The following is a 12,599-nucleotide window of genomic DNA, read 5'->3' as shown; positions in this document are numbered from 1 at the left end:
AGTACATGTGCCACCATTAGAGAAGTAATCTTATGTCTGCTACACAGAGGGCTCATAAAAGACACATTTCAAAGACCTCCTATTTCAAAGATACCTGAAAGTATAAAGTAATTTCACATTGTCCAGCGGCTGCCAGGTATCTATCACACAAGTCCATCAGACTCCCAGGCTTTCTGCAGCACTCACTGGATTTAGACTGCCTCTGATTTACATGCTATGATGACTTCTGGCCTACTGCAGCTGTCACTGGGGTCTGTGAAGAACTGAGATAATTCCTGGTGTTTCAGGATCAGGTCCTCCAGAAATCTGGTTGACTGTAAGGATACTTACATGTATTTCTGTTATTGTGGCTAGGCCAAAACATACCATTAATGTAGACATGTTACTGTCCCACATGCCCGATATTATCCGCATATCCATTGCACCTCATCTCTGGCAGTTTTGCACTCCATCTCTGCATTTTTTTCACTACAACAATGCAAACTCCTTGTTAGCCAAAACCTGGACTAGACAATTTCATAGACAGAATTTAAGACAAACGAGTAATGTTTATGTTGCCATGTTTTGATTAACCACTGTTTTAGTGGGAGTGATTAAGGTAAGCTGGTAAGGTCACACATTCATGTTCACAAATCTGTGGTTCTCTGAGTACGAAACTAAAAACAGCTGGAATAAGACAATATGAATTATAAATACAAATAACCCCTCAAGTTTTCCTATTCAGTGGTGCATAATCAATACAAATTCTTTTCAAACCTAAATATTATGAGAAGCAAGAGCTATCTGTCTTTTCATGCTTCCTGACTACAATATCATTATGTGCCATAATTGGCTCTGTAAAAACCTATTAGGTAAGATGAGAGAGGAGGTGTGAAATACAGAACCAAACCTGCTTCCTGCTAAAAAGTGTGTCTGAGTCAAATTATTTCACTTTTATTTAAGAAAAATGCACACAACTAAAGAAGCATATTCTGACTGGGATGGAAACATGAGAAAGGGTCACAGTGGAAAACTGCTCGCCAAAGCCACTGCCAGGCTAGACAGAGGAAAGTTAAAGTTGGCATCTCCTTCGCCCTCTGATCAGAGTTTCCATAAACAGAGGTGTGAACTCAATGAGAAAGGACCATATTATCCTTGTGTCTTAGTTAACCTGACCTTTTAAATGTCTTGTTTCCAGAGAGGCTGGTTTAAAGATGTCATATTTCATACAGCTGAATGCCATATAATGAAAGGTGGTTTTTTTCTATTATGTATTTCTTTTTCTTTCCTTCCTCACCTGTCTTCATTCTCTCCCCTTAACTTCAGAAACTAAAAATTAACTAGTCAGCAGGCACTAAGACCTTAACTAAGGCACTAAGACACATTAACTAGCACAGACAGACCTTAATTTGTCAGTTTGTGTTCTGCCTCAGCAAAGCAACACAGCACAGAGGTCTGCAAGTAACTGGTGAGACAGAGACACAAGCTGGAAGCTTAGTGTGCTCTGAAGCATTTTCAGGATAAGGAGACTAAAAACCTCAGTCCTCAGGACCCCCACACATGCAGTTGACCCATGATTTTTACTCATATCTAATAACTGAGATGCTTTCTGTGGAACAACTTGCACGAGTGCAGATTTACTGCTTTGATAGAAAAAAGTCTTTTGGTATTTTATACAAGTGCAACTCATCAGGATATAAAGGAGGTTTTTAATTATGATGGTTGGTTCCACATAACTCTCTGGAGGCTCCTGTGCATCTGCCAGCCCAGCCTATGCGTGGTTTCAGCAGACACACCACTCCAGCAGAAGCTCCTTGAGGCGTAGCAAGCACCTTACCCCTTACATCCTTGCAGACAGTTTGTATATCAGACTATAGAGGAAACCAAATATAGCTATGGCCCCACAGAAAGTCAGAGGGCCATTTTCTGTTGTCTAAGGACCACAGGGACCTTCTCTGTGGGATTCAGAGAGTCTGCATGGGTGGCAGGCTTATGTCTGACAATAATAAACCACAGGATAGGCTCCATGATCAGTGCTGGTTGGAATACAGCAGGCAGCCAGACAGTGCTCTGCTCAGAAAGGGATCAGGTGCATCACTCCTCTGATGGATTGCTTCACAGGTTGGTTACACTCATGTGTACTTCCTCAACTAGTCTCTGCCCCAAGGTACACACAGAGGACTAGAGGTTATATCAGAGATGCAGTACATTTAAACAAACTCATTAGAAATGACAGATATGTCACAGGATGCTTATTTAGACAGCAGAATGTTTTCTGTCTCATTCAGGACATCAGTGAGATCAATCTCTGTTCTTAGTCACTCATCTGCTGTAGCAAAAGAGCATTGCTTTACAGCATGGGTGTTGCACAGGCGTAGCTCACAGCAGTGTGTGATTCATTGGCTCAACAACAATGGAGTGCTTTCTCAATGGCTCCCTACTGTTATTTCATTCCCTTCCTGGCCCTACTGGCAGTCACTCTCTCCCATTTCTTTTCTTTGACATAGGTCATTCTTCACATCAGTAATCAGTCTCACAATGATGTTCTGCCTTTCCCTAGTCTCATTTGGATTTATCTAGAATTTCTGCAATATTTGTTGTTACTGATGCAGGAGCTAAGAGTATCTGCAATTGAATTTGAAAGACACTTACTTAATAAACTAGAATCTAAGTCCAGACCAGATTATTGTTTCAAATGCTAGGGAGGTCTGTCAGATTATTTCTTAGACTCTATTAGTGAAGTTTACAATATAAAAGCCTATGCTGTGAGTAGAGCCAGTCAGTGTGCTCATTGAGAATAGATTACTCAATGCATTTGACCACTTTTCTGTTTGTGAATCATATGTGAATCATTTCTGACTTCTAATAATGTGTTCATAACCATTCACCCACATGGATTATAAAACAAATCTCAGCCTAGGGGAACTTTGCAAACTATTCACTTTTTACTAGTAATTATCCAGTGCGAATGCAGTAGTTCATTTAAGTCACATGGCATCAGTTATGCTTCATCTTTGAATCGTATCATCTTTTTTTTAAAGCAGAACAGTGACTAATACAAGTAGAACTTAAGGGACAAGTAAACATTCAGGACACGCATTAAATTTGTGCTATGAGTAATAAATCAACCATTATACAGACATTTGAGATAAAAAACAAAAAAGGGCTGAACAAGAATATGTCATTAATGTTTTGTGGGGGGGAACTATTCTGCCAGCCCTAGGCATAATGTCAGCTAGTACGATGAGAACTGTAATGAGAGGTTATTTCTTTCTTTACTGACAGGTACCAGCAGTGCAGAAGTAAAGGAAAATCGAAACATTGGCAACCTGGAGGATCATCCGATCTCATCTAATGAGAGGGCAAGAGGGGGAACACCTAGCAGTAAGAGAAAAAGACCCTTAGAGGAAGGCAATAATGGCCATTTCTGCAAACTCCAGCTCATCTGGAAGAAAGTCTCATGGTCAGTGACGCCAAAGAATGCGCTGGTTCAGCTACATGAACTAAAACCAGGTTTACAATATAAAATGGTTTCCCAGACAGGTCCAGTGCATGCTCCAGTCTTTGCTGTTGCTGTGGAAGTAAATGGACTTACATTTGAAGGCACAGGGCCCACAAAAAAGAAAGCTAAAATGCGTGCTGCGGAGCTAGCTCTGAAATCATTCGTTCAGTTTCCCAACGCCTGTCAAGCTCATTTTGCTATGGGGAACTGCATCAACCCATCCACAGACTTTACTTCTGATCAGGCAGACTTTCCAGATACTCTGTTCAAGGAGTTTGAACCATCTACACACAGTGAGGACTTTTCAGTCTATAACCCCGTTAATAATGAATTGCTTTCCACTGCTTATCGACACGGGCGCTTACTCTGCCATACGCTGGACTTAATGGGCCACGGTAAGCAAAACAAGCACAAGATGGCATCCAAAGCAGAGAGTGAGAAGAACCCAGTGGTGCTGCTAAATGAGCTGCGGTCAGGCCTGCGGTACGTCTGCCTGTCGGAGACAGTGGAGAAACAGCACATCAAGAGTTTTGTGATGGCCGTACGAGTGGACGGGAGAACATTTGAAGGCTCAGGACGTAGCAAGAAGCTGGCCAAGGGTCAAGCAGCACAGGCAGCCCTGCAGGCCCTCTTTAACATTCGACTGCCCAGCCACATTCCCAGCAGGAGTAAATGTCACCATTTGCCACAGGTGAGAAGTCCTGGGTAGCCATCACCACGTTGGAGGATCTCTTTGATGAATGGCATTAGCATTGCTGTAGCTGTTTTCTACCAGGTAGTTCCTCTAATGTTATAGCAAGTGCCATGCCACAAAATAGTTATTTTCTCAGACAAAGAGCCAGATGCCACCAGCAAAACCATATCCTGAAGTCATTGAGTACAATTCTGCAGCCCTTTCCATAGGACAAATAGATGAGAAGGCAAAATACAGGGGGAAATGCCAACATTTCAACTCACTAGAGAGAATGATAACATTGACACAAGCAGAAAAACTCGGGCATTCTGTAGTACTGCGTCTTTTTTGACTGAAAGGAGCCCATAAATGAAGGGATGCCCCATATCCTCCTTTCAGAGTTATTTTTTAGTGAGGAAAGTGCCATTCAAAGGAGACGGCAATGCCAAAGAATGTGCCTGTGTTGAAGCAGTCTCAAGACAATTCTACTACCAGAAAAGTTAAGGATTTTTGTTTATCATAGCCTCACTTTTTGGGTTGGGTTTTGGTCTCTTTGTTTCCAAGTATGCCTCCAACAGCACAGGAGTTTTAGTGAAAACTCTGAATTTTTCCTGTAACAAATGAAGAGATTACTGCTGTATTCATACAGAAAATATAGTTCTGAGGTATATACTTCGCACATCGAAATTTCATAGTTGGTGATATGCCAAAGGCTATCCTAGCACTACTCAGACTCTTGTCAATTTTCTAAGTTCAAAGGAAGCCAGGATTTGCAGACATTGGGAAACGTTACATGGTTTTAAGTAATTCCTTGATTTGTTTGCACTATCATAAAAGTTTTGATCCACCAGAACCAGGAGGTGATCTACCGCTACAAAGCTCCTTTTTTGAAGGGAGCTCTTAACATCCAGGATTTAATGCAAAGCACTGGGAGCACTAAGAGTCATTCTGCTGCTGGCTTGCTGTGAGACCACAGGCAAGCCATTTAAATCCAATATGCCTGTAATAAAAATGAGCATATTATATGAAAGAACACTTCAAGATCCTTAAGTAGTGTGTAAATGCAAATTATTAGTAGCAATTCTCATTAACATTAGTAAAGATGTCCATTAGCTGTTCAAGGAGTTTGATAGAGGAGGAATCTTTAGGTGACATGATTGCCTGCAGGACACAGGAATTATATTTGGTGACCTACAAGTTTCCTTCCTACATTTCCAAAAGGGAAACATGAGAAACGTAAGGAATTCTAAAATACATCATATTCCTCCACCTCTTCCATTTAATTCTAGTTTGTAACCTCCATGAAGCAGGGGGATAATGACATAATTTAGTAATAGATGTGATTTTCACAGCGTGCTTTGCAGGCATTTTGGAAGCCTTGGCCAACCTGGCAGTTCCATCCTCTCCAATACAGGTAGCTTTAAATGAGAAATGTATGCTGTTTCCTGCTCAAATTAATTCTGGTTAAAAGTAGTTTGTTTAAATGAACATTCCTATAGAAACCTAGCACTCAGATATAAAGAGGAACCACTAGTCCTGTCCTGCTGGCTGCTTTGCTGCCCCAGTGAACTTTGCTGGGTGGATCAGCAGGTAAATACCATGTATTCATCAACTGATGTTTTGTCATGTTCTGAAACTGCACCACAAGAATCACTACTTCAGTTCTTGAGCTCTCTGAAATATTTATTTCCTGATTGCTTGGCTTCAGTCATCTTCTGCTTGAATATCACATCTTACCTGAGTCCCCAACTGTTCACTAGGCAACACGTCTTCAGTGTATATTCTCTTTCTAATGGCCTTTTCACCTTTCTGCAGATTTCCGCCCTCCTTATCTTCTCCTCCTCACTGTTCTGAAGGTACCAATGTCAGTGAAAAGGTGTCACTGAACTTCCTCTGTCAGCATTTTTTGAGTGGTTATGTACTGTCCAGCTGAAAGATTACTTAGGCATTCAGCACATTAATTGAGAGATAAGCCTTAACACTTATTTCTGGTGACCTCCTTACTAGCTGTTTTCATCAACAGACATATCAGCCATGGCACAAAACCTGTGTCATGTGTTACTGAAGTCATAACCCAACTTCCACCAAAACCAACAGACATATTTCCACTGACTTCAGCCAGGCTATAGCTTAAACATTAAATCCAGAAGCATCTTTACTTGCTCTCTACATTATGCATTATCTCATGAAGTGAAAGTCTTTGCTCACTGCTTCAGCCAGCCCATTGGTCTGTTTGGTCAGCCAAAGCAATGGTAGCTGTACTGGGGAGAGCTGAGCTGTGGTCAGAACCAGCTTCTCCCAAAGCTGTTTCAGCTCCTTGTCTCCCTCAAATTCTATGAACCACAGTTTCAAGGACACATTTCAAGTTAACTTTTCAAAGCTATTCCTAATTTGGATGCTCAGTTTGTTTTGTGTCCAAAAGTGTTTAAAAGCAGGAGAAAACCCCGAAGCCCAAATAGCTTAGGCGCAGAATTTGAAATATTGGAGGAGTGGGGAGGGGGGTGTTGTGTGTGTGAGTTCTTCACAGAATATGGAGTAACTGTTGGCCTAGTCAATCATTCAGTCTTCTCATGTGCTTTGTTGTATTTGTTAGGATATCGGTAGGGACAGGCAAACAAGATCAGGTGTAAGAATTTCACCTATACTTTGAACATTTTGTAGAATCCAGGAGTATGTTTATCTCTGTGGTTACCCTTTACAAAGAGTATTCCAAACTTTGCATGTCTCTGTTCCTATTCTCCTTGCTGCTGTCAGTGGTGTTAGGACTGGAAACAGGAAAAGCCAAAAATCTTATACTACTGGTAGTCGAGTTGTGCTGAACTTTTGGATTTCACAATGTCCAGGAAAGTGTCAAGAAAGTTCAGACGTCTTTATGAGCTGTGTCTTCCTACCACTGGCATTTCTGCCTTTCTCATCAGGGCTCCCAGTGTCCCACTGCCTAGGCCTCAGGCATGCCCTTGGTCTGACAGCCACTTCTCCTGCTGACCAAGGGAAATTCAATGTAAAATGTCAAAAAAAGGCACCATATCCTCCAGTCTGAGCAATTTACAAAACTGGTGTTTCCTTAAAATAACCTTGCTGTGCCTTTGATTTTCTTCTTTGTGATTGTTCCGCAAAGCGTTTGGGCTGACTGCAATGCTATACCCCCAAAATAAACAAAAGTGTATCACACTTTACACCAGGGAAAAAATAGGATCTCATCATTTAAAGACAAAGTAATTGAGATTGTGTCTTTTTTACCACCATCAACAGCTGTTCTATGACACTGAAGTGTAAGATAAATGATATTGATGGTCTGAGTCTGGGCACACCATGTTGATCAGAGTAAAGACATGAGCCTAGAGATCTACTAAACTAATGGCAGAAATAAAGTGAGTCAGAAGAACGGAAATTGCAACACATCACTGTGTGCTCTCACTAAATATTGCTCTTTGTTTCCTAGCGTACTTTGTCCATCAAATAATAAGCAATTTCTTCAATGAATGCTTCTCCCCACTTTGGGAGCAATGTTTCCTATATTCCAAAATAGGAGACAACATTAAAGGGTGCTGACCTAACCAGCCCTAATGAGTCTGCACTGGTAGAAATAAATCTACACACTCCCAGGCTTTCCAAGTGCAGTGTGCTCATTTCAGGATGTGAAGGTGACCTCTGACTGCATCTGACCAGTTTACAGATTGTTTTTCTAATCCTGTAGTCCTTCTAATCTATCTCACTAAGTCTTAACAGCATTCTTACTGCTGTAGAGCAAACCCATTAATTAATATTGCCATAACAAATTAGTAATAGAGGGGTGCTTGGATTTCAAGCAGACCTAAATTAGAAGAGAATAGGTGTGAAAATCACATTCATTCTGCTTTGAAATTGCTTAATGCTGCTGTTGCTGGGTCACATCCAGAGCCTCCAGAGCAGTAGCCGTCAATTTACTTGTTTGTTTAAATGAAACCTCACTGTGGTTTTTGTGTGTATCATGAAAAAAAAAACTTCTTTTTTTTTTCTTTGGCAAATAAAGCTTCCTATTTGCCAAAAGCTTCAACAAAACAGATCAAAACAACCTCAGTATCCCTGTTGCGAAGATGCTTTACCCCAAGCCAGTCAGAGATTCAGGCCAGGTAACTTCAGTGTCACCTTGGTGAGCAGTGCTGTTAGAACAGCAACCATGCCAGGGAAAGCCCTGTGCCACACACCTTTCACCCACTTCCGTCCAGAAACCTGTTTCTCTGTGCTGCAAAACTGCTTCATTTTCACACAGTATCAATTGTCCCTGCCTTTTTTACATTATTTCTCTCCGTGTCCTCATTTGCCGCCTTCTTTGCAACCGTGCTCTCTCTTCCTGTGTCTCTATTAATATGGGGCTGAGGTTGGCCATGATAGATTTGACTCTGGTTTGAAGAGAGACGGCACACAAAGCTGGCATTGAGCTTTGAGAAGCTGCTTCAGCCTGTGTCTGTGAAGAGCTTTGTCTAGTCCAGTGACAAGGTACATTTTCTCTATAACCTCCTCTATTTCCTCCTTCACAAAGAGAAACAGCTGATATGTGTGTATGTAGTTCCTGACAGTGGGAAACGAAAAAGGGAAATGTTGGGGAGCAGAGAGGTGCCTCTGCAATGCAAATAATGTTTGATTTTCAGACACCTATTTCTGACTTTGTAGGTGGGGAAATTTGCTTTTTATAGTCAGAGCAATGGGCAGTCAAGACATTTACAGGATTACAGTTTCTTAAGCAAAACAATGGCAAAAGAACCAATTTAGAGGCACAGCATTAGTACACCAGGTACTGTTGTTATTATCCTGGTTGCTAATAAGATTGCAGTCACTTCTAGGCTCACAGTTGAGAAACCAGGACCACCCCCTTACCCTTCATACAAGTCCAACATAAAAGATGATTAATGCCCCAGAGAGATTACAGTTTGAGTCTTAGATGAAGAAATTACCATGTTTTAATGCATATAATCCATGCAAGATCAAAGGGAGATGCAGAAGGGCTACCCACCTGAAATCACAGGAAAAAAATAACAGGGTAGAAAGGATTCCAGACGCATGCTCTCATAGCATCAGCACATATGTGTAAACACATTAAGGGATTTGCACATGAAAACCAGTCATCACTACAAAATAACACATAGGTTTGCATCAGTTGGGCTACAGTAATGCTGCAGCTGTCTGCTGCAAGAAGTGTCTGAGTTGGCATATCCATCTCCACCCTCCACACTTCTCTCTTTAGGTCCTCAGTCACAGTACCCTGTAACTCCCTGCTTCCTCCTGGTCCTAAACAACTCCAACAGGATACCCAAAAGATCCCCCTGCCCTTGTCTTTGATACAGAGCATGCTCAAGGCTTTCAGAGCATTAGGTATGCTAAACAAAACTCTTCTAATGGAGATGTTAAAGAATAAATATGCCACTCACCAAATTAATAATACTTAGGAGAGCAGTAACAATGGCGATAATTAGTTAATGAGCAGCTGATCTTCATTTACAGAAGTGAAAAAAATAATTCTTACATCTTCAAGAAAATAATGTTTAAAGCTGAAAGGTGTTTTTCTCAAGTGTATAGATACTTAAGTAATTTAAGCTTATAAGCAGCCCATAACCCTTCTTCCTCTGAACAAAGAAAACTAAAAATACAATTTTTTTCCTCATAATGACTCCGAGGAGTCCATCAGTGCATTTAAAATGGGGTGAATATGATTTAGCTGTCTGACTTGGCTGCTGGCTGCTCTTTTAGGGTAGTTGCAAATACTTCATACCATTAGTAGTACAAAGAACCATCATTTGATTTCTTCCTTTCAGAGTTTAGCTTATTAAACATTGCTAGTGGATGCAGTGGGGACTCTGCTGACTTCTGCTGTTTGCCACAATGAACCAACCTTGCCTATCCAGGAAGCTGATGGTGTGGATCTGATCTGTGAAGAATTATTATGGGTGCAACCCATTATGGTGAAACAGGTTGTGCAGAATGATTAGGGCTCCAGCAACAAGCAGAGCTAGTTAGTACATGAAAGCTGAATCCCAGACTGGTGTCATCCACACATAAAACTTCCTTCTAAACCAGACACTCTCACAGCTGTCAGAGTTGCCTTTGTTACTTTCTGGCTTTGTGAGTGAGCTAGGGACACTTCAAAAAGCTCTCAGCAAGCTGGACCTCGTTAAAGCTCCTGCTTCATCCTGGACTTGCATCCTGACGTTGTTTATGATGCTGCATTATTATCTACTTAATACAAGCCATGATCATTCTGCTCCACTAAATGGAGTGTAATACAAGTGCCCAGAGTGAATTTCTCTTTGGTTGAGTTCCATGCAAAGCCTTCCCTGTTTGAGCTGGAGAATTATAGTCATGCCAAAACCACGTTCTTTGTCTATTTTTGTCTGTAGTCACATCTAGGAAGCCTTAATTATTCAGGCAGATTTTTCCCCTTCTCTGTACAGAGTACCAGAAGCAAGCTCCTACCATTTATTTTACGATGACTACCTCCCTCTTGTGGTCCTTGTGCCAACCGTATGTCAGGCAGAACATCACAGTGTGAGGGAAAGACAAATAACACAGAATGCCAGGGCACCTCAGAAAGGAGGCAGCTCAGAGCCTGCAGTTTCCCCAGTGATGCTGCTGAGAAGCCCAGTATCACAAGCAGCAGAGGGACCGCTCCCTTCCTGCTGAACAACGGGGAATGTCTTTGCCTCTTCTTTCATATTACATTCACTAGCCTTTAAATAGTGCATTTGTATAGAAATTTTGGACAAACCCATTACTTCTCCTCCCCTTTTGTCTCAGCTAAACTGCTCATACATACTGCAATGTCATAAAATTCAATAGGTGGAATATATTTAGGGCTTAATCTTAGGATTGTTGAGAATTAATGGACAGAGCAGAATTCAGACTTGTTACAATGGATGTAAAAAGTGATTTATGTGTTTAGACATTTATACAACCAAGCCAAACTGGAGAATTGGCTCATGTGCTTTGAGAGAGTAAAATCCTTTGTTGTTCATTTAGTGCTTTCTTTATATGAACATCTCTCAGATGAATTTGAATCCCTAATGGGAACGAAATTTATCAGAACAAGTTTTTCTTTTACTTTTTTTGCATGCATGATGTGATAAGATAAAATATTTTTACAAACTCCTGAGAAATAGAAATGGGAGATAAACATGCATGCTCACTGGGAAAATGAGTAAATTATCCACCTTCTTTCATCACAAAGTTTTATTCAGTGAAAACAATCAATATCATCTCTGTCTCATGATACCCATCAGCTTCACTGAATTCTAAGACACATAAAATATTAATGCATCCATAAATCTTCCCTCCTCTACCTTAAATACATCAGTATTGTTTCTAGACAAATTCACGTTGCTTTCTTATCCTTTTTAGTTTTCTCATTGATAAGTCGGTTTTTACTTCCAAGCAAGCTAGCCATTATTTCCTATTTGTCTTCTGAACTGGAGCAGACATTTGATATGAAAGCAACTAAGTGTGATTGCTCTTAACCTACCCGTCATCACATCTGCTGCAGGCATCAGCCATGTAATCAGACCAGAATTCAGACAATGGTACCTTAAAATCAGTGTTACACTGAGGTGTGACCCAAATGAGCACATGCTACTGAAGCCACGCTGATATGCTCTATAAATTCCTTGTGTGCTATTTCTTCTTACTCTATTTATCCAGCGCACCTCTAAAAACTAAAGGTGGGAACTTTCCCTGAAGAAATGTAGTCTAATGAACAAAATTCATGTGTTTTGATTTGCTCAGAGAAATAGCCTAAGCAGCTCATGATTTCTAGATTTTTCTGTTCATGTCATTTCACTCTTGAGTTCCTATTTTTAGGCCATTTTCTGTGAACTGGGCACTATTATTCACAGAAATAATTACAATCAACTCCTTTCCCTCCTATGTGGGTCACTGCTTTATTAGGTTAAACACAAGGAATAATGTGAGTCTCCAAGGTCTTGTGGGGAGGGTGAAGACAGCAACACTAGCTTTATTTCTTGTTTGATAATTAGTTTTTATCTAAATCAACTCTGCCATATACTTTTAAGGAAAAATGCTCTCAGGGATATTTGAAAATAAACTCATTACTCCTGAATCAGCCCTCTCTTTTCTTCCACTTTCCTTGATATGCACACAAGTCACTTAACCCCCAGTACCTAATGTCCCCTGCATACACATCATGGGGACAAGAGTTTATAACAGCACCACAGACACACTGTCAAGGCTCTGTTGTACTGTCATTGCAGAGAAACTGTGTCCAAGAGAGGTACAGAAATTGAACATGCTTCTTTAAACCTGATCAAGCTACAAAGAAACCCCCTGCTAACCAAAGCAGTGGCCATCAGTGTGCAGCAGCCAAAATAGACAAGCTAGAAAACAATAGGGAGCAGTGGCTGATACCACAACAGGTACAAACTCAAGTTCCATGAAGGCTCACGGTTATGGCAGCAATGT

The 12,599-nt window shown here is 40.9% G+C and overlaps 1 protein-coding gene across 1 annotated transcript in view; it reads left to right on the top strand.

Annotated features, from left to right (window-relative positions):
- ADARB2 (adenosine deaminase RNA specific B2 (inactive)) overlaps positions 1-12,599 on the top strand; it is a 195,510-nt gene that overhangs the window by 95,025 nt on the left and 87,886 nt on the right. Inside the window, exon 3 of the mRNA XM_031052490.2 lies at positions 3,265-4,172. Coding sequence (XP_030908350.2) covers positions 3,265-4,172 — 908 coding nt within the window. The remainder of the gene's footprint in view (positions 1-3,264; positions 4,173-12,599) is intronic.

Source organism: Melopsittacus undulatus, chromosome 1 (assembly GCF_012275295.1).
Source record: "Melopsittacus undulatus isolate bMelUnd1 chromosome 1, bMelUnd1.mat.Z, whole genome shotgun sequence".
Taxonomy (NCBI): domain Eukaryota; kingdom Metazoa; phylum Chordata; class Aves; order Psittaciformes; family Psittaculidae; genus Melopsittacus; species Melopsittacus undulatus.
The sequence above is the reverse complement of the archived record's forward strand: the minus strand, read 5'-3'. Positions and strand labels throughout refer to the sequence as shown.